The sequence below is a fragment of the Seriola lalandi genome, unplaced genomic scaffold, assembly GCF_002814215.2.
Source record: "Seriola lalandi dorsalis isolate HSWRI2012SDOR001 ecotype SW California unplaced genomic scaffold, Sedor1 jcf7180002054408, whole genome shotgun sequence".
NCBI lineage: Eukaryota > Metazoa > Chordata > Actinopteri > Carangiformes > Carangidae > Seriola > Seriola lalandi.
The window spans coordinates 637,690-663,366 of record NW_019524961.1 but is presented as its reverse complement, the minus strand read 5'-3'; the positions used below and the strand labels follow the sequence as shown (position 1 = coordinate 663,366).

Here is a 25,677-nt window from a genome sequence, read left to right as displayed (position 1 = left end):
TAATATAGATGTGTTTTATTAGAAATAAGTCACATTCATTTTGTGCTGTGAAAACTGTACATTTACAGAAGGTAAAACAGAACATAAAAAGTGTATTGACAATAGGATACAAATGGGTATTTAATACATGTAACTCGAGGTATGAGTTGGGCTGTGGGCAGGACAGAGGAATTCAAAGGGACAGGGGAATTGGCTGGTAGTACATACTGTTGAGTTACTGACAAGGTTATCAAAAACACACCGTTACAGAAGACATGAGGTTTAATTACCCATCGCTATACAGCGGCGAGTAATAACAAATATCCTGAAGCACAGTTTAGAGATATTCATAGGCTATCATTCATTCTATATAATGTTTGCTGTATAGAAGTACAAGTATCTACTTGTCACAGCTCCAAATATGGAGTCTTGTGCTAACAAATCTCTAGCGAATAAATTCCTTGAATTACTAATACAATATTCTCATAAAGCATCTATATGCTCCGTAAATATGAGGAAGATGGTATAAAAGTTTTGAAACATTGGTAAGAAAAAACTTCCTAAATCATAATATCAGTCTTGCTTGAGCATCAAGCACCCATCATATTGCACTATTTCACACTGATGGCTGAAAACACAAATGTGTTGAAGTCTCGAGGACCTGACGCTGCACTGGAAGTCACATCAGCGTCAGGAGCCTCTGTTCGGTCCAAGAGTCCTGCAAGGCTGAGAAACAAAAGGGCGATGATGAAAGGTCTCGCTGACCCCTTAGATCCATACGTGCGACATGGAAGAGCCTGCATCTTGTGCCAGCTGAGAGGGTGGGGTGGGGTGGGGTACAGTAACCCCTCCCCCCACCGTAACTTTTCCACCCAGCATTCCCCAGAGTGCACTGCTCTTCCCATGTGAGAGTCTGTGTTCATTCTGGTGCTGGTGTTTTGGTATCGAAGCAGAATGCTGGAGAAACCAGGACATGTTGCGTAACTAACCACCACTTCCATCACCACTCAGTATGTTTGTCCCGATGCAGTCCATATGGGCTCAGAACACATTACAGATGCACTGAGGCTTTTTTTTTTTTTTTGAGCCTAATGTTTTATGTCTACAAAAACAATAGAAGTTGTGCCTGATAGTCATGAGGGGAATGAAAACTAAAAATATAGGCTATAAACTCAATAATGACAATAATAATAATAATAATAATAATAATCATAACACTGACAGTAATCATTGGAATAATAATAACCATGGTGGCAACAACAGTGAGAAGCACTATTAGCATGATTAAACCTGTTCTCCAGTAGAGGAGTTACTTTCTCAGTAGAGAGTCTCATATTCAGTTCTGTTGAAGCAGTTCCAGGTATGAAGCAGTACAAATAAACACGCAAACTAATAAACTAAAATAAAATAACCCACGGCACAAAACCAAAATGTGTGTGCCATCTACCAAAGTGCAGAGTGTTGGACTCCAAACATGAAACTGGTCCCTTATGCTCTCGTGCCTTGTCCTATTTTGGAAGGTAAACTCGGCTGGTAGAGAAGCAGCCAAGAGTTCCGGTTGTTCCTCCCGAGAAGCAGGGAGGACACACCGTTTTAATATTATTAAATTTTTCTCCAAAGTTGAGTTGAAGGAAAAAAGAAGCACAGACATGTCGACCACATCTTCTGAACCCAGGCTGAAGGGGTTCAGTGAACTCCCAAGTGAAGCATTAATGGAACCACAACCAGTCCTGGTCCACGGAAACCACTGATCGCTCCACTAACCCTTCGCCCTTCGGAGCACTCGGACTCGAGATGCTTTTAAGTCCACACAGAGAAGCTACATTAAACATCCCATCACCACCAACTCCACTCTTCCATCCCTCCTTCTATCCCTTACTTCCTGCTCTGGCTGAGGGTTTGAAGACATTGATTGTGGGACTTACTTTCTCACTTTCTCCCTTTCTTGGTTTCCTCTACTCTATCCATATAGGATCTCATTCCCAAACCAAAGAGGTGACAGAGGTAAAATCAGGTGGCTTCGCTCGCCCCCCTCCTCCCCCTCAGACCTCTGTCTGCAGGTCAATGATGTCCTGCCCCACTAAAGGGATGGTGGTGCTGGTTTTCTCCCAATCCACAGAGTGCAGCTCCAGAGGTGAGGCAGCTAGGGGCTCCAGGTCTTTGCGCACCCATGCAGGGGGTGACTGCGGTATTCCCCGGACTCCCTCCCATGGCCTTTCCAGTGGAGCCTGCTGTTTGTCCTGTTGAAGCACAAAGAGGAGCCACATTAGCACTTGGTGTCACTCATTAGCCCTGAGCAATTCCTGATTTAATCAAAATGAAATGGGACTCATTACATCAAATGTGATTTTCTAATAATGAAAGTCATATTGTCATTTGGGGAAATTATTCCTCCTCGAGGCAAGTGTAATATCTGATGCTGTGTCTCGTCTATAGGCAGTAAATTTGAGATTTGTGTGAGGTTGTATATAAACACTCACGCTGTGGTTCGTTTTGTCACTTCCACCTGAAGACACACTCCATCTCACAGACTGTAAGAAGGAAGGAGGGAAGGAAGAAAATACATCCTTATTCAAATGACCTCAGGGTATTGACAACCATAGTTCAATACACAAGCCACTGGTTGTTTTATAAGGTCGTTCTTACATCAACAAATCTTTCATTTTAAAAGTAGAATTGCCTCTGTTGTATTTCTCTTTTTTACAGTTTTTTTTTTTTTTACAGTGTTTGTTCATATTGCTCTGCATTTCCTGGAAATTAATGTTTATGGAAATGGAGGATGAGCACATTATTCTGATGTGTTACCTTGCTGTCAGAGGCAGGTGACTCTCTGTCTTTCTCAGCATGATGTAGCTTCCTGTTTAGGTCCTGGAACATGTTCTGGTGGCGTTTCTTTGTGTGCATGATTTTCTACAGGAAGCAAAGAAAAACATAATTTACTCTCAAAATGTACGGAATCTATTATACATTTCATATTTATCGCATGTCATTTTTACTCTTTAGATCAGACAGCATCAAAACAATATTTACCTCAAAGTCCAACTCAGCATAACGGGATTTCTGTCTCTGCAAGGAAAAGACAGACAAAGAAAGGCGGTTAAGTTTCAGAAGAATATTATAAATATTGCACAAAAATTCATGAAGCAACTATTCTGCGAGAGGTCACACTACTCCATCTATCTTACCTCCAAGGAGCTCATGGACAGCGTGGAGATGGTCTCACTCTTGGACATCATGGAGTTCATGGACTCGAAGGTGTTCTCCAAGCTGCTGTGGGTGATGTGAGACTCGCTGGACATATTGTGGATGTTCTGGATGGGAGAGTCTCTCTCTGAGTACGAAACGCTGACCTGGTCGGGAGGGATCGACTTCATCCCGAAGGCAGCCTGGGGCTCGGCAAAGGGCCCGCCGAGGTGCATCAGCCTGGCCTGCGGCAGCTGCTCCACGCTGATGTTGTACTTTGTCGGGTCATCTTTGGGCTTGGACCTCAGGGTAGAGGTGGTGTTGGGCATGAGGACGTAGCCGCTGCCATCAGAGAGGCTGCCCTCGGCCTGAACCCGAGCGAGATCGGCATCAAGCTGCTTGAAGAGCTCCCCCTCGCAGACGTACACAGGTTTCCCGCAGGTTGGGTCGACTCCTCCGGCCAGCCGGCTCTTCTCTCTCTTCAGGGTGAGGGTGTGGCTGGAATATTCGGGAACAGCCTGCATGTGGCTCTTACTGGGGTTGGATGGCAGGGTGTGGAAGTTGGAGCCCATGGGGAGAGGCAGCTGAGGAGGGGGCATCTTCTCTTCAGAGGAGCTCTTCATTCCTTGTAAGAAAAAAATGGTAAGAGAGTTAAACAATGATCAAGAACCATGCCAAGTCTAAAATATGGTTGCCACGTCTAAATACGGTTCAATAAACACAGTCTTTTTATGCATGATCAGATGTTTTAAGTGCAAGGCTCACAGAAATTGAAATGCAAATGGAAAAATGGTTAAGGGCAAGAAAAAGTTGATGTAAAAAGGGGCTTACCTTGTCTGCTCGAGTCTCCATCCTTTTCGTTATCAGACTGCTGATAAAAGAATAAAAGATGTTCTATCAGTGCTTAATGTATGCACATATCAATTTAGGGGTAAAATGCAAGAGGCACTCAAGACATTAAAAAGGCAATAAGCCAAGAAATTTACCATAAGCTGGGTGTGGCCATTGTGAAGGGAACTGCCAGAGTCTCCATTCCCATCGTCCTTGCGGTCAACTACTCTGCACTTTACAGCTTCTTGAACCTAATGGAAGGAGGTGGGGGAAAATAAGAAAAGTTCAAAAACACAGCTCATGTAACCTCATAAAGACAACCAACTAAACTTTTTTGTTTTAATGCCCATTACTTTATCTCATCTGAATGCTTTCTCTTACCTCTCTACGCAGGATGCAGTGAACCATGACAATGATGAAACCCTCCAGAGAGTCGAACACGGCAAAGAGGATCTGGAAGAGGGCAGAGCGGCGGTCGGTGATGGCCAGGACAGCGGACATCCAGGTGAGGGCCAACAGAGGCAGAACAACGCAGGAGCTCCACAGCGACGCCCTGCAGGGTGAGAAAGCAACGGGTTAGACACAACGGGCTCATACAGGCCGTTTCTCTACAGGCAGAGCTCGACTCTCTCCTCTTGTTTGATTGTGAGCCTTGATATCAAAGCACATCATCAATACACCTGTAATGGGACTGATGAGGGCGATAAGCGCAATATTCTGGTGTACACAGAAGATCAATAAGACCTACCCAGCTCTCTCCTTCAGCTTCACGTCGGTGATGCCGTCCTTGGATACCAGCTTGTTGAAGACCAGAATACCAATGACCATATTCACCTGTTTGTAAGAAGAAAAAAAAACACATGGATGAGACAATGTAATAATGGGTAATGCATTTACAAATAGACTACGCATTATGACGGACCGGGAAGTCAGTATACACACCAAAACAACAGCTGCAGCAGGGCCAACAAAGGAGTAGAGGAGTCCGCCCTCAAGAGACAGCCAGCAGCTAGAAAAACAAAAAGGAGGGAGAATATTAATGCTTGAGCTGAGGGAAGAGTTTCTCTGGTTGAATGCAGAGAGAAGGGAGGGAGCAGAAGTGGCAGGCTGAGACTTACTAGTTGACAGTGCCGTATCCCTTAGCTTTTGTGAATCCCACTGACACCGCCACCACCAGTGCAGGAAGGCCTGTAAGATAGAAAATGTGCAAGGGGGGAAAGTTAGAGTGTAAAAAAAAAAGAAATAGAAAAAAGCTTTTGTGATGCGGAGGACAAAAACAGAAGAAGAGAAGAGATGAACCTAAAGGCAGGTGCTCTTACCCCAGCCTAAGCACAAGAAGCGCTTGCGGATGATGCGGTTGCGCAGACGACCAGTGACAGCCATGTAGGACTGCCAAGCTTCTGTCAGCACCCAGCAGAAAGAGGAGAGGAAAAAGAAGTGCAGGAAAGCAGCTACGAGAGTGCACACCACCTGTGGGAGCCCGGGAGGACGGAGAGATAAAGGGAGAGGAAGGATGAGAAATCTGTGTCAGTGGCACCGCTACTTCCAAAGTCCCCAAAGCAGCGAGTTTCAGAGAGGTTTAAAAAGAAAAGGGTTAGGATTGGCTAGAAGAAGTGCCGTACCTTGTTGCGAGCCTGAGTTTGTCCGACAAGGATGAGGGCATTGGAGCATATAATGGAGAGGCAGAAGTTGATGAGGATAACGGAGCGCTCGGAGCGGATGTACCTGGAGTTTTGAAAAGGGAGACGAAAGGAATGAGTTCCGGGGAGGATTACCAGAGCACACATCATATCCAGTCAGAGGCAGACGTGGCTAGAGTTTGCTTGTACTCGTAGGGTTACTTACTTCCACACGGAGACGTAGATGATGATGAGGAGCAGCAGGGTGAGAGAGGAGACCCCACAGCCAACGATGAGAGTCACGGACGGGAGCAGTGCCTTGTCCATGATCTACAGAGAGGAGACAAGACCGAACATGCCTCTTAGAGCTGATTGCACACACGCATACACATTCATGCAGAGGGGAAACTGAAACCCACACGCATACACATGCACGCACTAGCGAAGCCTCTGGGTGTGCGCTATCTGGAATAGCAGACAGCTCCCTGTAGGCAAAGAGTTGAATGGCACAATCAGGCCACGGCTGAGGCAAGGTGACCCCAAGGTGAACGCGTCAGAAAGATGGAGAGGCAAACTAAACAAATGGTCAGGGTCACTGCGTTTCTCCATTGAGCTTTTGAGTCAGCAAATGAGGCGAGGAGGATGCTGCACATATATCTCTATCTGCTAAGCGTGGGGGGTGGGGTGGGGTGGGGTGGGTGTTGAAGTCCCAGGGGGCAGTTCAGGGGGGAATTGCTGTATTTAGTCATTAGTCTGAGCTGCTACAAAAACCTTTTAATCATACGTCAGATGTCCTGAGCTCATCTTTTCCCCTTCTCCTTTAGCATTTTCGCACTATGTTGGCGTCGTGCGTTGTGCCAACTAGCAGCTCCTTGCTCATCCCTGCAGGCGTGAACAGGTGGACCATTATCGCTTGTGCATTAATCTGCCACCACCTGCCCTTCTGATCTCTGACAGCAGCTTAGCGCCTGCCACTGCCAGCGGCGGTGACCGTCCCATGTTTCAAAGCAGCCCTGGCACCGGACCTCTGGTGGAGGAAACAGAGAAGGGATTGTCTTTTGCCCGTCTTCCCTGCTGCTCATTCACCCGAAGGGCCGATGGGTCACTGCCGCACACACAAATCTTAGCTCCTCCAGACTTCACAAAGCCCCTCGCTGCCTCGCTAACACACCTACAAATCACCAGCAGCTAATTGTGTGGTTTTACCGTCCGTCTCACACCTACTCTGCTGGCTTTAATAAGGCTTTGAGCTAATCTAACACCTCTGATGAAGTTGTCATCACCACAAAAGCGTGTGAGGTAGATTACAGATGTTTGGGCTGTGAATGGAGAAGTCCTCGTTGCCAAATGGCGTGATTGTATGTTGGATAATGAGTTGAGAGGGAAACGGGCAAGAAAGGGCTAAGTGGCTCCAAAAGGTGAGTGAGAGAATGGCCTGAAATATAATAAATCTGCAGGTATCAAATTAGCACAGACAGAGGGGAAAGACATGGACACCGCTTTGGCCTTCATTTGATTTATGATGGCCATAAATTCTTATATCGCAAGCGTATGTGAAGCATGGCTTCTAATACTTCTGCCATTGTTGATAGTGTCTCAGAATTTAAATGGTACAACATTGAGCCTTGCAGGATTGTTCCTCTCCGTCTCAATATATGCCCCACATAAACTTGACTGATATCAAAGCACAGCTGGTGAAGGCCGGCCTACGGCAGCCAAAGACTAATTTAGTGTGGCAAATTTGTTTCAAAATCTAGCCAACTACATCAGAAGCGCCCCCAAACAGATGGCAGATAGCAGAGTGGTGAGCAGTCTTTTTGCTTCAGCCTTTACCGTATCTAGGGGAAGAAAAAAAAAAAAAAAAAAAAAAAAAAAAAAAAAAAAAAATATATATATATATATATATATAACGCGGGTGATACAGTATGTTCTGTTCCCTCTCTTCCCAATCTCTATATCTGGGTTGATGCTTGCACCGCAAGTCTCTGAGTGAAAGCCAGACAGCCAGTTTGACCTAAATATGAAGCATGTCTTCTGTCTGTCCTTGACTGAATCACGTGTGCTAAATCTGAACAAATCTGAAGCAGGAAAAGGAAGAAAAATGTGCAGAGAAAAACCCCTTAGCCGTTTTTTTTCCTTTTTAGGGTGTTGGTTGGTTACACCGCTGGTCAAGGGCATTTGCTGTACTAACTATACAGGCTACTCCCCCTGGACCACCATGTTTCCGACACACATGATGCTACAGGAGTCTTGAGCCCTGACCATGTTGAATGAGAGATAACACACTGCAGTATCTGGCTCTTTTTTTTTTCAAATCTCCTCACTCCCTTCTCTCTGCATTTCGCTTCTCGCTGGTGTTGCTCATGTGGCAGGAAGATGTTATTGAAAATGTCCACAGCACACATCAAAGGATGGATGGAAGGGATGGGGGGGGGGGGCCGTATGTAATCGAGAATTCAGAGATATTGGCAGACGGAATGATTGGCGCAGCTGCCTTTTTACTGTCGCGGGAGGTTGAAACGAGGGGGTATGTGAAGCCTCTAACAAATACGGGAGGCGCTGTCCAGACTGGCAACAGCAGGACAAATCAAGTCTAGGATGTAAACAACAGGTTGGAGAGAGAGAGAGAAGAAGAAGACGAGGCTGAATTGGTTTACCAGCAGGAAAACACTGCAGTCCAAATACCTAATCTGTTGTGCCACCGACTGCACACTAAATAAAAAGGAGGAAATGAACTAAATGTGCACTTAAAATATACATTTCCTCAAGCTGATAGACATCTGTTGATAGTGTTTTGTGTGTGTGTGTGTGTGTGTGTGTGTGTGCAGCAGCAGTCAGATGCACAGCAGAGATGGACAGACCATTTCCTCTGTCCTGGGGGGCTGTTCAGAGAAGAGAGGAGGGAGGTGGGAGCTGTGAGAGAGTGTGTGTTTTTCCCTCAGCATCTCAGTTAGGGCTATAAAACAAAAAAACAAAAAAAACACACAGGCCGAGTTTGCCTGCAGAAGCCGTTACCAAGGCAACTGGAGAGCGAGCAGGCAGCTTTAGAGGCAACACAGTCTACAGGGGGAAAATTACACATGGTCTTTGCGCATGAAATACAACAATGCGTAATGTTAGATTTCGGTAAGCAAAGCATCCGCTGCGCACAAGCCCCCCCCCCCGCCGCACTAACTCTGTATACTTAGGATAAACATGCATAATTCAAAATCCTGCATAATCGGAAATTAAATGGTTACACAATGATCGGAAAGTCATTGTGAGTGATTGATGACACGGGATCAATGTTTCTTCTCGTCACCTACATAAGCTATCCCCCACTGCTGCAATAGATTTAACATTTATTTTGTCAATTATGCAGCTTATTGCAAAGCAAATAGGCATCAAATTGACGCACTCGTGCCTAATCAACATGCAACGATGCAAATCATACTGATTTCATTTTAAAGCCAAAAATGCAATTCTTGCATATCAACACGTTGCTCGGTTATTTCCACTCAATTAAAAAAAAAAAAATCAGGCTGGCTGCAATTCTCCGATCAGCGGCACCTGCACGGAGACAAAGAGGCTCTGGCAGCAGCGGCTACAGCAAACCGATCGAAAACAACAAGTACTATACGTTCACACTGCACCACATTCACACACACACACACGCATCACACGAAACATTCAAGATGTTCGGTGGCAAAAGGAAAAAAAAAAAAAAAGACAAGCGAACATTTGTGAAGAGACAGGAGACTTACCGAGTCGAAGTTGATGCGCGCTAAAATGGCGAAGGTGGAGGGGCTGTCACACACGCATTTGGTTCTGAATGAATGAACGGGGACCGATCTGCAGCTCCGAGCAGACCAAGACCCAAGCAGAGAGGAACTGCACAGGGAAGGAGAGGGAAAGGCAGCGACGGGTTAGTAGAGGAGAGATCTGACTAATCTCTCATGTGAATGCCACATAATGGTTTTTTCTTTTTTTAACCCCCCCCCCATATTTAGAAAATTGTGCTTATGATTGGCATATCTGATTTGGATTTTAAATAACGCCAATGCATAGAAAAGTCATAGTTTTCACATTTTACATAACATTTAAATACTAATATATTATTTCTGTGATCCAGTGTGAGAACAATAAATATTGTTTTAAATAACCAGAGGTGATCAGTTGCAGCTCTTTGATGATGATGGCTTTCACGTTTAAGTGATTAATAGCCATCTGTGCCATGATGATAGGCCTTCATACATCTCATTATTAACATTATCTGTACCATTTCTTGTTATGGTTAATGTTTCCTCAGTAGACAGAAGATTAATGGCAACACTTGGGCAGTGAACTGGAGACAAAGGGACAATGTGTTCCTTCTTTTCAAGGATGGGAGAACCACCTGGATTATGATTTTTCTTTCTCTGTTGTGAGGAAATCTACACTGCACTTTATCAGTGTACATAAATTAAGGCATTTTGACTTAATATATGTGCCGTATTTGTTCCTATTAAACTCTCTTGCTAAGTGCTAAGTCTGATCAGACAAAAAAAAAAAGAATCCATTACATTACAAAGTAAAATCAATAATGAGTGCTTCTTTCATAATGAGCCCATCTTTCAAATGAGATGCACTTAAACAATGAGTTTGAATCAACTTCTACCAAAACACTGGATCCACAGTATGTTGCTACAGATGTTCTGAGACTTCAGCAGAACAAATCAAGATCTGCCTTCTGCGTGTGAGCAGCACAAGCAGCAGATGCCAGAGAGCACAGAGGAGGTTAGGGCAATGAGCGGCAACTCCCGGCTCCTACTGGCTGGTGAACACAAAGGGGCATCATAGCCAGCGGGTGCAGCCTGGTACAGAGTGTCATGGGTGGGAAAAATCATCATGGCATTTATAAACTGGAATGGCATCCAAGTATAGGCTTGGCTGCACCATTTAATGCGTGCTAATGTTCAAAAGGTTGTCATATCATGTAGATGGGTTACATGTTGTGTGGTGATGTGTGATGCAGAGCTTTTCTCTATCCTCCTCTTTCATGTCTCAAAAAGCTGAAGATCATTCTATCTGTATCCATCTGGTTAAATCTGAGTGGCAGAGGAGATAATTGACTTCTTCCTGTGATCAGAACGCTCACAAACATATGCAGCTCTGCAAACAAGCATTGACCCCAAACTTTGCCCCCAGCCAGAGCTTCCTCCTCTGCCATTTCCACGGCTTCTATCCTGCCATTAATCACATCCGCTGTCAAAAATGAATCTAATTTGACTAGAGGCACATTGCCCTCCCTCCGAAAGTAAATGAGTTAATTACATTTTCTCCTTCGATTCATTTTTGCTTTTGCTTTGACTCTAGTTGTTATGGTTTATGTGAAAAAATATATGTGTGTGTGTGTGTGTATATAGGGGGTTAGGGTGTCTGGGAGTAGGTGCATTCTCATCCTCCACAAGTGCACAAATCTATCTAAATGCAAATGGTGCACCTGTGTATTCTTCAGGAGGGCAGAGTGTGGCCTGGGGCTGATTGATCCAGGCCAGGCCACCAGGAGTCGCTTTCATAAGTCATTCAAATGCACGTAAGCATCTTTAAAAACTCCCAAGTGCCACAGCCTTTAACTGTGGCAGTTACATATGAACATGGCTGAGAGGAGAGGGAGGGAGTGCTGCCATTGTCTTTAGATTGAAACTCTTTGCTGTGCCCTATAGGGATGCTGCGTTCAAGTGTTGCCTGTGTATTTTTCCCTCCTCAGGATGCTTTAAGCAATGCAGGAGACCATTAGATCTCAGCGGAAGAACCACTGTGGGTCATTGGCATTGTCATTCCTTAAGTCTGTGTGTCATGCAGTTAAGTATGTCAGACAGCTGAGTGAAGCCCGTCGCTTCTGGCTGGGAGACATGGGCCGACATGTTGTGGCATTGCTCTGTCCCCCTTGTCAGAAATGACTGAGAAATGGCTGAGGTGAGTGTACGATCAAGGGCGGTCGAATGTTCATATACAGTGACCGAAGGAACCAACAAGCCCACGGATCGGCTGATGAGGCCACCCAGGATAGGAGAGAGATGCAAGAGCGATGGTTAGATGCACGTTTACAAGGAAAAACAACTGTGGTCAACACTTACGCTTCGCTCTCGTCCCATGAGAGGCACGTCTCATTCATGGTGCCCTGCAAAAAGAAAACAGAGAGGCAGATGGAAGACGTCAGTGTGAGGAATCTCTGCAGAAAAGGAAAACGTGTAGGTTGGGACACTGTACTACAAAACGTGTGAGATGCAACAGCTTGCCGCCAGCCACCTGCCCACATTTTCTCGCCACCCTCCCCCGTAATACATGTGCGAAACTAAAAACAGCTTCTTGTCAGCTACAGAGACCAATTACTGTGCATGACTTGTCATCATCATCATCATCATAAACTGACCGTTTGGTTACTCTGTTCTTTGCCGGGTTTCAACTGACAACAAGTATACGTAAAATCCACAGTGTCATTGCAAATGTCATCCAAATGTCAGGCTCTGTGCACTGCGGTGAGCGAACACCCGGAGGCAGGGGGGGCTGATATTTTTTTTTCTCATAAGGCTCCATTAGATGGGGTAATCATTAGAGGCTTACATTCTGGAGGTGGGGGAACTCGATCTCAACGGGGGACGACAGGAGAGATGTTGTGGGGTTGACGATCACTGTCACCACCTTGGAGTTGAGCAGGGTGGTGTTACTGTGGAGAAAGAGGAAATGACACAGTCAGCCTGGTGCAAGTGAGACATTATAGCATGAATCAATGTGGTCAAGGTGATGTGGCGTATTTGTAAGGCCTTATATTAAAAGATGAGACAGTAAATGTAGGAGAAAATATAGAGGTAGCGAGTCTTACAGAAAGGAGTGCCATCTTGTGACTACAAAATGTATTTCATGGAAGGCCAGTTTCATACACAAAATTTGTATTACCTCTGGAAGGACAGGATAGAAGCGAGGTTTCTGTAGAGGACGATGCCAGTCACAAAAGCATCATTGCCATCTGGAAAGAATAAAATGCACGCTTGGACTCAAATTCATAAGACTGAACATCAGTTGATCTTCAAAGAACATTTTTGATGATATCTCTTACCAGACTGTTTAATGGACAAAGCATCACGGGAAACTGAGATCTTTTCCTCGGAGGTCCTGACCCAGTCCAACATGCCCCTCCAGCCCTTCACAGGGAAGGTGAAGTTGGAGTTTGTAGTTGCCGGGCGCTTGTGGATGCTCAGCACTAAGACGGGCGGAGATTGACAAACAGAGGCTTAGTTAGTGAAATAGCACTTAGAGGTTCTATCTCTACGCAGCTTCTTATCTACGCTGTGTTGGTTTAAGAATCGTCTCAATGAACTGAAGCAAACGCTGCCAAGGACATTTTTGTTTCATGCGTCACGTGTGTCCGACCGGAGAAGTGATCTCCCACTAAATCCATGGAGGAATGTCACCTTCACTGAGCCGAAACAGCCCCACAAGTCACAGTGATTCAGAGTGTGAACTTTACAGTTACTCTTACAGTGCCGTATTCGATAGATTGATAAGTTCGTGTATGTGTTATGTGAAATATACTTATGATTAGATGCACGACATCTTGGGAGATGGCACAAGTGATATGGTATCGCTCATGGGCTTGACACACTGTCAAAGCAATAACTGATGCATTCTGCTGCTGCTCGCATGGACTCGGATTCAGAGGTGGAGATTAAGATTGATGCACTCTCTGGCTGCAGAAAGGACAAATCATCCTGACTAGACATGAGCAGAGAGCAGCTGGCAGAGGAAATTAAGGCTCACCAAAATTCTCGGTGACTTCATAAATGTCCTGGAAGCCGCTCATTTGCATACCGATCATGTTCACAAAGTCCTCCACAACGCGGAGGAACTCCTTAATGCTGACACCCATCTGGAGAAAACAAAAAACAAAACAGAAGGAAGGTGAGATTTAGGAAGAGGGAAAGTATGAGGAAAGGGCATTGGCACATTCATCTAGTTTCTTTACATGCAACTAACAAGGTTATTGATTTCATGTCCATATCTACATTTCCTATTCTTGCTTCAGTCCAGCTTGTACTTATTATTTCAGAGCTTTCAGTATTAGAGTGAAAAAAAAAACAAAAAAAAAACCACCTCTTGCTGCTATGCAACCTCCAAACTTCCTTAAGGCCATAAATGGGCAGACTGTTGATTCATACTCTGTTTTTTTTGTCCTCTCCCACTCGCTCAGAGGAAGGGAGGGCTGCCTGACTTGCGTGTCTCTGACGCAGAACTGCAGTGATGTGGGCGCAAAGGTGTGTGCTTCTATGCGATGTGCTGTCTGCGTCCCCTTACAACTGCCATCGGTATGTAAGATGGCATGTAAGAGACTTGCAGATTGCAAAGTGGGCGTAGTGACTCTCCTTGATTCAGCCTCTGTCGCCGTCACCTTTTGAGTGTTGGCTTTCTCTGGACGCAGTGGCCTTGCTATTTCACCATCCAGTTTTCAATTTGTGCACAAATATGGGTTTCACGCTTCTGCAGTGGAAGCCTTTTGTTTGTCTAATTTATTTATTTATTTTTTTCTGTTGTTGTTGTAACCAGACAGTTTCTCAGGGAACTTTATTAGTAGGAACTGTTTCCTCACTCACTTTAGCAGGAACACAGAGAGTGCCATGAAAAAGGGAGGGGGGGCAATATATCAGCAGGTGGCCAAACTAAACAAAGTCCTGTTTAGTCTGTTGGAAGAATAACTTAGGAATTATTAAAAAAAAAAGGTAGTGCTAAATGATAAGTCAGGCTGTAGATGTTTAATTTAATGCTTCTTTTTCTTGTAATTGTTTAATCTGAGATACTTTTTAACTCTGGACGTCATATTCTTATTGTATTCAAATCGTGGGAGTGTTAATCAGCCCAAGCGCACCAGTCATTGATACTCTCTCAACTCTCTCATACACACCCCAACAACTCTCTCTCTCTCAAATTGTCCCACACACACTCATCTCATCACAAGAACATTAGCATGACAGGCTTATTTTTTCCCCCCTCTCATACAAACACCCTCTTCTCACGTACCAGCTGTGCCTCTTCCCATTTGTCACGATGTTCCTCCTTCAGTAAGTTGCTGATGGTCTGGACGTAATTCTGCAGATCATTAAATGGAGTCAAAGGTGTAAGAAGATACCAAATCCATCTTAATTAGAAAGTATTTTTGGCCAGAGAAGCATAAGAGAGGTGATGATATTATTTCTTAAATATGTACATATGTAGCACATTGTTGAGAATGAAAGAATCATTTCAGTGGTTAACTAACAAGAGCTCATCTTACCGCGACATCAGCGTTGCTCAGTCTCAGCCTGGTTCCCTTGTACAGTTCGGTGGTGTTCTTCAGGATTTCCATGATGGCCAAGAGGTCGCCGCTGTACTTGGCCCCTTCATCAGAGGAGAATCTCAGGCGTGAAATCACCTCAGCGACCCCGTCTACGCTCTGCCCCATCTGCGCTTTGGAGATGTAGTCCCTTGACTACAGAAGAAGAGTCAAGAGGTTAATCTGACCATCTGACATTCGCTGGTTTGACTGCACTACTAAGAAATTAGCCCTATTAAGAGATGGGGCATTTAACATTATCATCAGGGCAGCATCTTACCAGCATCTGAATATTGTCATAGTTCTCAGAGACACACTTGATGTGAGTTGGGCTCTCCCAGGAAGCAAGACCTACGGCGTCCAGGGTGCACCGGCGCAGAATCATACCTGTTCATGAAAGAAAGTCCTTGTAGTTGGCATGACAAACAGTTTTACATATCCAAGCAAAGCAAAGTGAAACAAATCATCACTGTCTTCACTGCCACTGTACCTGAGGCATCAGAAGGGCAAGCGATGGCAGCCATGTCTCCAGCGGGGGTTTTCTTCCACACAACATCTCCAGTGTTCTGCTCAGGGCAGATCTCATGGGGCTCTGAAAGGTTACAAGAATAATGCATGATGCGATGACTAATTTATTTGCTTAATTGGACTGTATCATAGTGAAGCCACGTTTATCCATCATCCATTGCTATGTATTAGAGTCACTAACCGGGGCATCTCTTCTCATTGCAACGCCTCTGCTCTCCCTTTTCACCAGGGCAAGGTTCTCCACCAAAGAAAGGCCCCTCACAGACTCTCTGTCTCTGCTGAATGCCTCCACCGCAAGTCTTGCTGCAGCTGCCCCATGAGCTCCATGCATGCCAGCGTCCATCAACTAAAGACACAATATTGCAAACCATGAACTCTGGGCGGTGATATGTCTACTTCATATATACATATGCATATATATATATTTTTTTTTATTGGACTTGAGTGTCGTTTGAATCTGAAAATACAGTTTCTTTTTTTTTTTTTTTTTTTACCGGGACAGTCTTTCAGGAAGCAGTTGTTCGTCTCTTTCCAGCTGCCGTGGCACTCAGATCCGCCATAGGATGGCCCGTTGCACTCCCGTGTTCTCTGCATGGTGCCGTTAGAGCAAGACGCAGAGCATGCACTCCAGGCAGACCACTCGTTCCAGTATCCGTCCACTAGAGGGAAGCAGATGAACATGCACGCAGACGGAGTTATAGTGGGTGCAAGGACAAGACAGACCCTCAGGCCACACAGGCATCACGGCACACTCACTGATGCTATTAACATTTCACATGACCTACTTAAGCTGAGTTTAAGTGAAACAGAAAGTTGGAGCTCGGTTATCTGTCGTCCAAGCATGACTGTATGTGCCTCTCAACCTCTTACATCCACTGTCCTTAAAACTAAAATCAAGTTTATCTCATAATGGACATTAGAATCAAGTTTGGGAGTATAATGGTCTTAAAAGATCAAAACACTTTAAAAATAGAAGAAAAAAAAATCAATCACAATTCCTATTAAATGTTGCCTTGCAAAATAGATTAAAAAAATAGTGCGCAGTCTTAAAAACTTAGATTGGTCAAAATAAAATTTCTATCATGCTAAATAGACCATTAAGGCATGACTTAATTTCCTGAGTCTTTCAGTTTCAAATGAAATATGCAATCATCTCTCAATAATGACTTTGCCTAACAGCCCATCCTGTGTGTCAGACACTGGCAGTAATTGAGCTGTGGTGCACAGAGAGACATCTGCTGATGCTAATGTGCAACTGCAGCAAAAAAGTCACTTCTCAACTAACAGCACACAAGTACTAATGATAATCACCAAACCTGGTGTGGAAAAGGTGTACAAGCTGTACAAACTGCAGCTGTGACTTCTAAATGAGTTCAGTCCTGTCAGCACACGGGTAGGTGGCAAAGTAGGAATGAACTAAGCTTCTAATATGTTGAGTGACCATGAGCAAAGTATGAGTCACTGACAGTTATTACAAAGCTGCTGACTAATCCCCCACAGAGGCTTTTATTGTGTTGATGCGTCAGATGTCAACCTGCCACTGCAGTTGCTGTTTGTGACAGTGGTGATGCCAATAAGTGGTCTCATTAGCTCTTATATATGAATCAGTTAACTGAACGATCAAATATCACAGCCAGAGTCAGTTGTCTTGGGTTTTTAAGTATGGTAGCAGATGATTACAGTGATTCATAGAAGAAATAACAATTATAATCTGTTTTTTTTCTTTTGCATTATATATATATATATATATATGCACGAATATGAGTCTGCAATGACTTCAGGTCCCTGACTCACCTGGGCAGACAGCGATGTTGCAGAACTTGGTTTGTCTTGTAGGGCCGCGGCAAGGCTCTCCTCCATTCTGGGGCAGCTTGCACGTGCGGGTACGGTCACGATAACCACGACCACATGTGGATGAGCACAGGCTCCAGGGGGTCCACTCATCCCAAGCACCATCCACTGCACATGGGTTACAAACAGGTATTTTTTGATGAAAGAAGTTGGAATTTGTGGTATTGTGACTCATTTTGAGGTTTCACAAGGCTGTGCACTACAGGCATATTTTGTAAACTCTCCACTAGGTGGGGCAGTCATCCACACAATCCCTACATCTACAAACTATTAGGGAACTTTAGTTGACATTGAATTGCAGCCTCTTTTCTGCAATCAAAATCTCAGTGTGTGAAAGCTCAAAAATGCCTCTCTCGCTTGTTTGCTTTTCTGCATCTACTTTTCCTTTGGGACTGATACTGTACAAATGGAAATCATTTAGGGATAATGGCTTTTACCTCAATTGAGTACTTCAAAAAGTGCAGTCCTAACATTTTCTCGCTCACATCAGAGAGGAAGAACCAGACACTCACCGGGGCAGACGACTGTGTTGTTGCAGGGCCGGTTCTCACGCAGGGGTCCGGTGCACTGGGTGGTGAAGGAGGAAGTAGCGCAGACGCGGGTACGGCTCTGCCATCCCTCCCCACAGGTGACTGAACACGAACTCCAGGAGGACCACTCGTCGGTCTTAGTGTCTACAGTGGAGAAAACATGAATTAGGGGGTCTGCACACCAGGCAATAAACACTCAAAAAGATTCTCTGATCCATCTTTAGCATCTGTGGTTTAACTGTTTTCAATTTTTTTTTTTAAGTTTTAAGTAAGCCATTGATTCATTGCATTCACCTCTGCGAAATCTGCATTATGTATAAATTAATAATCCCCAACTACACCACAGTGTGTAAAATGTCCATTAACCACCTTCCTATCTCACCTGTTTGAGTTGCAACAACTCCATGGTGGGTATCATCAACATTGTCTCTCTTCAAACCAATGATAGCCCGCAGACCCTGGCTCCTGTTGCGCTCCTTGCCTGAGAGAAATTGAAAATTGCATGATTATTGCATTGCATCCGAGCCATCTGCAGCCAAGTGCTCCCGGCTGAATGACTAAATGACAGGTGTGCTTACCAATGCAGGGCTGAGGGTTGCAGGCCCGCCCCTCTTCAACTGTTCCCTCGCACACACTGTCCTCGGGCTGGCAGGCTCGGCTGCGCACCTGGACTCCGCCACCACATTCCTGGCTGCATACGGACCAGCGGCCCCAACCAGCCCAGCCCTCTGCAAGGAAGGCATGAGAAAACATATTGAGCATGGTTGGGAACTGGCACTGAATGAAATTACAGCATTATAGTTAATATTAGGTTGTGTGAAACTTTCTTTGTACTAAAAGTGTGCAAAAGCATGACTCAAAAAACCCTCTCCTTGTAAACTTCATATGTAAGAAGAGGAAGTGAGTAATATTTGTTTTATGCGTGAAGAATGAGCGAGGACGATTCTTTGTGAGCAGTACCGAGCACTCACGCCAATAGATGTTTCATTTGAAATGGTGATTGTTCGCTTTTAACCACTCACTGTGTGAACCACAGAGCGGTGTGTAAGGCTGACAGGCGGGTTGCTATGGCAACCAGAAGTGCTGCACTTCGATTTCCGCTGCCAGCTGACTGTGAGCTCTTTGTGCTCTTTTCTGACCCCCCCCTCAACCCAATCCAACCCACCCCATCCATCCTAACACACAAACATGCCCTCTATCTCTCCACAACCTCCGACTCCTTGCCAACCTAACATGCCTACCTAAGACAAAATGGAGAGCTGGTGATGTGTGCAGTTCAGGGGTTCCTGCCACTTAGGCCTTAAGGTGCATCGGCAAATCTGTAACACCTTTCATTTACTTCTCATTACTCTGTGGTGGCAGAGTGCACATCCTCCGCCTGTGCCCCTGCTCTACAGACATGGATCATTACCCTCAGCAGCTCCTAAGACACAAACACTGAGTGATTGCAGGGCTGGAGACAGCCTGCAGAGCTGTGGGACCTTGGAGAACATGATCCCCCCCCCCCATAAACAGTCTAACAAGGTGGAGGTCTTTACAAAACAACACAACAAACATAAGGGAACACCTGGTTTTTGTTTGAGGTGAGCTGTTTGGTTAAACATCTTGTTTTTTGTTCGTTTTTCCATCACATTTTAAAAAGTTTACAAACCAAAAAAAAACAAAAACCTAACATATAACAAACTTACTGATAATCTCAGCATCGCGTCCATTGTCTCTGGGAACTGGAAGGCATCTCTCAACGTAGACACCGCCCCTGTAGCAGCTTCCTGGTTTCCTCTTTGGGGCCTCCCAGCACTGGCAGGGGGTGTTCATGATGCCACAGGGATTATCGTGGGTGCTACTGGACAGGCATTTCTCCAGCCACTGGCACAGCATCTGGCAGGCGGGCATACTTGGGTTCCTCTTCCCCACGACCAGAAACTCGGCCTTGAAATCGCTGACATCACTTTCCCCCTCCACAATCTCCAGTCCGTTCCTTGGTGCCACTTTGCGAATCTGCAGGAACTGCTTGCTTGACTCCAGGTAGGTGACAGTGGTTGAAGCGTCGCACAGCCTGACCACCTCGTCGAAGCTCTCCATGCCCAGGTAGGTGCGGGAGGTCTCGATGAAGGAGTCGAACTGGAAGGTCCTGATCTGGCGGGGCACGCAGGAGTCGGTGGGCTTGGTAATTTTCATGTAGACGGTGTAGCGGCGAGGATCAGGGTTCTGCAGGGTCCAGGAGCATGGTGTGGAGGGCAGGGTGGTCGTAGAGGAGAATACACCGAAGAAGCGACTCTGTTCCAGGGTGGCGCAGGTGGCGGAGGCCGGGCCGGAGGGAGTGCAGGAGGTCAAACCGAAGAAGAGCAGGATGAGGGCCACGCAGGGGCCGGTAAGAGCTGACCACGCCATTGGGTCGGCTTTGATAGACGATGTTGATGTTCTTGTTTCTGTGATTGCTGGTTTAACCAGGTTGTTTCTTTGAATTCTTTGTTGCAAGTTACTGCACTTGCTTCAGATCTTCGGACTTATCTTCACAACCCCTCTTGCAGAATTGATGGACTTGTAGGTTTTAGTGCTTCAGACAATCTGTCATGTCTGTATCAGCGAGGAAGCTGCAGAAAATTGGGGAATGAAGAAGAGGGAAAAAAATCTGTCAGTGCATTCCAACATCTAAATAATTAGAAAAAAAACCCACCAAATATATATATATATATATATCAGTATGCAGGAAAAAAAGCTTTCTCCACAATAAAGGCATTTTTTCACAATATTCATGAAATGCATTTTAATTGGACCCACTGTCGAACTGATATTTATGCATCAGGGATTTGCCTCTTATCAGTATCACAGTGTTTCAGGGCAGATTCGATGATCTAAAATGCCCAGTTCTTCGGGACATAATTGCTCCGGTACTGCAATTACAGTCCTTCACAGCAGGCTGGTATCTCCAAGCCCCTGCTCTTTCCTCCCACACACTGAACTGAACTGCGAATCATGTGCGTCAGTCTGACGTCCATAGAAGCATTGCCACTGGCAACCACAGACGCTTATTAGTTCCGTTATTTGTACAATGCACTCTGCCTATTGAGTGCTAAACAAGAGAAATGGATAGTCTGTGTCAGTGGCAAAGTGTGATTACATACCCTGCTGTAGGGTTTCATAAACTGCATTACATACCAGAGCATACAACCATGCTCCTAGAATGACAAATGACTCTTGCATATTAATGCAAATGCATGCATGTAAAAGCAGGAGTGTGCAGGTTTTAAACTTGTGAAATCACTAAAACCTACTCTAATCATGACTGTGTGTCCTGCTCTGCAGAGGAGCTGCATGCATTCAAATGAAGCATTCATAATTTTCTTAATTTGTCTTCAATCTATCTTTTCCCATGATAATCATTGTGCAAACAAGCTTTATGCAGATTACACTCTGACCTGTGCCTCTGAATGACTGTGCACCCATCCTGGAGAAAGAGCGCAGAGTCAATATCAAGATCTCTGCAGGCGAATGGACTGGCTAAAACGACAGGATATGCTCCTTGGAGCTCAGACGAGAGGAGGAAACACTGTTGCTCAGCAACATCTTTCACAGGAATTCGGGGCTATTCTTCTGCCCTCTCATGTTTTCGTACTTTTCTTTTCCTTTGTCACTGATGATTGTCAGTAGAACAGACCACGCACATCATCCTGTTAAACTACAACACATAAGATATAGTCAAGAATTGGATAATGTCTGCATGAAGGAAGCTTACAGTGTTGTTTAAGGCTTACCAGTAAACACCTGTATTTGTATTATGTTACCGAGAGGTTAATCATAAAGACGGGGCAGCGCAGAGACACAGCAGCACAATTGATGCCTACGCTGACATTCACTTTGAGAAGCACCTGCACTTTTCAGGCAGGGAACTCATAATTACGTTCCTCACATCTCTTTTCACATCTCTCTCTGCCTCCCTCTGCCTCCCTCTCCTCTCTGTGAGCAACACACAGCAAAGACCTCTGCTTTGTGTAGGTGGGTGCCTCTCTCCCGCCTCCCAACAACCGGAAGCTCCATGAATGGGCATCTGATGAGGCACACAGTGAAAAGAAAGCGGTCCAGCTGTCGTAGGAGAACTCGGAGTCTGTGTTGCTCTTTTTCCACATAGTCCCTCACTTTTTTTTTTCCCCACCGTCCCTTCTGTCCCTCCCTCTTGCCTGTAAATTTGCTGTCGTCGACAACATATCTGCAAAGCAGAGCAGAGCAGTTTGTTGTTATGGAGACAGGATTTACTTTTTTTTTTTTTTGCAGATCAGTGTGAAAAACAGTGAAGAACTGCAAAAATTACCATCAGCGACAGGCTCTCTATTTATGCCAGCGTGCACAGTTTTGTAGTAACCTGTGTCATCACAGATACAGAAAGCTGTACACAGCTCATATGAGGTGTATAAAACCAAGAGAAGCAATGCTGCATTATAAAGCAATAAGGCATGTGCAGACATTTGATGAGATGTGTGACATTTTCCCTGACTGCAGATGATAATTTGTATGACAACACTAGAAAGCAATGAAAAGATATATATTACTGTTTATCTGATGATACACCTGGAAGTCTTATGATTTTCCAGCCAGACTTACAATGACTAAATTGTAACATTTGAGCTGTTCAGTCTGAACGTTTTTGTCCGTATTGAATGATACATTTTTGCCTTACATGTGTGTGTATATGTGTGTGAGTGTGTGAGAATGCAATAGATGGATAAAGCCAGACTGACAATCACAATTTCCTAACCTCATTCTTTTCTTTACAAGTTGCTCTCTTTTGCTGAAGCAAACCTGAGAAATAAAAGCCATTTTTGTAGCCATTACAAGTCACTCTTTCTCCACAAAATTGGTCACGCTTGTATTTTTTGCTGTAAACGCAGCAAGCACTTGCACACGTGTGCAAGAAACTAGACCACTTTGTGGCTTTGTTGCAGATCCATGTGACAGCAAATACCACCAACAGCAGAACTAAACAAGTTGCCGCAGATTGCTGACATGATCTCTCAGGCATCTAGGGATGAAGTTTATAAGACTCTGTGTGTTTGCTCAGATTTAAGGGATTTATTTGCAATCTTGCAGACGGGCAGTGCTATCACATGCCAGGCATTTAAAAGAAATGATCTTAGGAATCACTACAGTGAGTTATATGATGCAGGAGTCCTTCCTTTCTTTAAGCAAAACTAAACAAGCAGAGCTGATGAAGCCGAGCCTGTTAACTGATTGCTTTGCAAGTTGATGAAAGCAGACTGTATGTTATTCAAACAACTCTAAGTTGAGTTGTCAAACCATTGTAGTTTAAGAGAAAAAAAAAACTTAGTGGTTTGCATCATGCTACTAATACTGTAACATCTTCCACATCCACTCCTGATCCTATCTGCAATCTAAACCACACAAGCACATACAATAGTTCTCGAGAGTTCTACTGAGCAACCTGTTACCAGAGAACTTTGTGCTGCTGCTGCTGATCGTCCACATCACCTCACCTGCACCACTACACTACTACTCTTATAGTAGGCGACACACGAGCCATGATACGGTACTAGAATTTATGGGCAAAAAAAAAATCAAAAACAAAAACCATCTGTAGGGAAACAGACATTAGTCATTATGGGAAAGATTGGTAACAGGAGCTGAAACAGGTGCAAGAGATAGTTCAACAGTTGCTCCATCACCCGCAGAGCAGAAGCCGGTGGAGAAACTTGAGAGAGAGAGAGAGTTGAAACAGACAAATCTGCTGAAACAAACTCCGAAGCTGCAGGACAACATTCATACACATCACTCATCCTCACTCTGTAACTCTGACCGCTCCGTCCACCAGCAACACATGGCTCTTTACGAAAGATACAAACGGACAAACAAACACGTCACAGAAAAAAACAAAATAAAACACTCGTTTTAAAAGTAAAATCAAAGTCGTCTCTTCTTACCTGGAAGTGCGTCTCTTCTCAAGTCTCGTCAGTGGCTCTCTGTCCGCTCGCCCAGGTGTCTTGATCGCTGGGGCTCGGGGAAGCAGCTGCTGAGTTTATCTCAAAGTCTGACGCGACTCGAAGTCTTCAGATCTGTGCTCTGGCCAAAACTTTCGCAGTGTTTGAAGCCGCTGAAAGGATGCGCCAGGTCCAAGCAGGACCCCGGGTGGGTCGATCCCAAGTTCCAGTGCAGTCCACTCTCACAAGCAAAGAATAATTAAAGTGACTCTAACCAAACTCCAAAGAGTTTACTACCAACCTTGTTTAGCTGCTATATCCAGAGAAACTGGTTTATAGCGGAGTGACAAATTGGTTGTATCGGAGCTCCAGCAGACAGTCCGTAGAACCAAACGCTGTGTGGTCTCGCTTGTCTTTTTCTCTCTAAGCTCCAGGATAAAATGTTGGTACTTCTACTCCCGGCTTCGGAGTCTTCTTGCTTGTGGTCTTTGCACTGCAAGTGGATCCAGTCTCAGTGTACCTTGTGGCCTGTTCGTGGAGGTATATATCCAACCCCGCCCCCCCTCCTCTCCTGCCTCAAGTTGGAGTCAGTGCGTGGATGAAGTGAATGAGACAGCACCAAGACGGGAGGGAGGAGGGAGGCAGTAGTGTGTTTGTGTGTGTGCGGGGGAGATGTGTTTGTGTGTGTGAGCGCGCGAGTGCGTGTGTAAGTGTGAGAGTGACTGTGTCAGCAAGCGCGCACGGAGGAGGGAGGGAGCTGGAGACTGAAGAGAAAGGGAGGGGTCTGAGCAGGGAGACAGAGACAAACGATTAGAAACACCAAACTACGCAGATATGAGCGCAGAGCCAAAGGTACCGGAAAGAGGATCAGCGGAATCGATGAGCATGAATGAAAGTGAAGAGACGAACTGTCCTCAACGGCACTTCACCGCAGCGTATGATAAATGAGGTTCAGTTATGGCAACGTGGTGATATAGGTTAATCACTATGAAATATTATTATGATAACTAATGTGTTAATTAATAAGCAACACTGTAGTGTTTTCATGCTCAGTAGGCAACATTTCATTTGTGGGATTCGGGTTCACTCGCCTGTTCCCTTGGGCCATAAAAAGATCCTTTTTTTTTTATTATTATTTTTTTTATAGGGTTAATTAAAAGGCAATCAAAGTTATTAAATTGTCACGTGGGGTGCTTTGTAAACTCAGCTGTGCAGAAAGCATGATGATGTGTGCTGCCTGTTCCGGCCGCTTTCATAGTGACGGTACCTACTCAACCAATTAAAAGTGGAGGTGAGGGCGCAGACAGGAGAGGAAACACACAGGCGCTCACACCTTCCCCTCCCCTATGTCGCCGGCTATCCGTCCCCTTCTCTCCAAAAACACACACTCACATACACAATCACACACGTACACAATCACACACATGCACACAGGAATAGGCATGCCCCCTCCTGTTCCCCTCCCTCCCTGCCTATGCCTCCCTCACACAGTCTCTCTCCGGGGATGTGGGTGGATCTGGGTAGTTCTCGAAGTGAGCAAGGGATAACCTAGCGTGGGTGTCATCTGCCTGTTGGTGTGAGGTTGGCTCGGTTCCTCTTCCAGACAAGGTACACGAGAGGAAGAGAGGGAGGGAGGGAGGGAGAGGGGGAGAGAGAGAGAGAGAGAGAGAGAGAGGGAGGAAAAAAAAAGAATAAATAAAAAGTATCCAAAAGAAAAAAAAAAAACATGAGTCAGGAAAGTGTAAAACAGAGTAGCTGATTACAAGTGATCATCAGTCACTGTACCTCCTCAGCATTGTCCCTCAGTCCCCTCACACAAGGCCTGGTGGGAGTGTGGAGTCATGCTGTGCTGTGTTGTGGTAGCATGTGAATTTTTAGATCCCACGTCTTGATGGGGGGGC

At 45.1% G+C, this 25,677-nt stretch overlaps 1 protein-coding gene across 3 annotated transcripts; it reads right to left on the bottom strand.

Annotated features, from left to right (window-relative positions):
* On the bottom strand, nt 1-24,896 carry LOC111657633 (adhesion G protein-coupled receptor B1-like). 3 transcript variants are annotated; one of them, XM_087175013.1, is made up of 32 exons: nt 23,780-24,896; nt 19,535-20,440; nt 18,425-18,574; nt 18,229-18,327; nt 17,829-17,990; nt 17,260-17,424; nt 15,960-16,124; nt 15,647-15,811; nt 15,428-15,529; nt 15,218-15,324; nt 14,899-15,093; nt 14,646-14,714; nt 13,392-13,500; nt 12,691-12,834; nt 12,531-12,600; nt 12,198-12,300; nt 11,711-11,754; nt 9,356-9,482; nt 5,839-5,942; nt 5,616-5,718; nt 5,313-5,463; nt 5,112-5,181; nt 4,936-5,002; nt 4,742-4,827; nt 4,375-4,546; nt 4,149-4,244; nt 3,994-4,030; nt 3,165-3,787; nt 3,010-3,045; nt 2,785-2,889; nt 2,460-2,510; nt 1-2,219 (listed from the first exon to the last, which is right to left on the bottom strand). In XM_087175013.1, exons 2-32 carry the CDS (start codon nt 20,235-20,237, stop codon nt 2,022-2,024), a joined length of 4,578 nt encoding a protein of 1,525 aa, XP_087031139.1. In that variant the 5' UTR covers nt 20,238-20,440; nt 23,780-24,896; the 3' UTR covers nt 1-2,021. The 3 variants fall into 3 exon arrangements, with proteins under 3 accessions (XP_087031139.1, XP_023265665.1, XP_023265666.1); XM_023409897.2 differs by having other exon boundaries at nt 3,994-4,033; nt 23,780-24,893; XM_023409898.2 differs by lacking the exon at nt 2,460-2,510 and having other exon boundaries at nt 3,994-4,033; nt 23,780-24,895.
* Between the last annotated feature and the right edge of the window lie 781 nt (nt 24,897-25,677).

Bases quoted from the DNA above. Each gene is read 5' to 3' on its own strand.
- LOC111657633 (XM_023409897.2), bottom strand. From the start codon at position 20,237: ATGGCGTGGTCAGCTCTTACCGGCCCCTGCGTGGCCCTCATCCTGCTC. The intron at 15,094-15,217 runs GTAAGATGCTGC...CTTCTTCTGTAG, and splicing joins ATGACAATATTCAGATGCTG to TCAAGGGACTACATCTCCAA. The intron at 11,755-12,197 runs GTAAGCCTCTAA...TTCTTTTTGCAG, and splicing joins AGTTCCCCCACCTCCAGAAT to GGCACCATGAATGAGACGTG.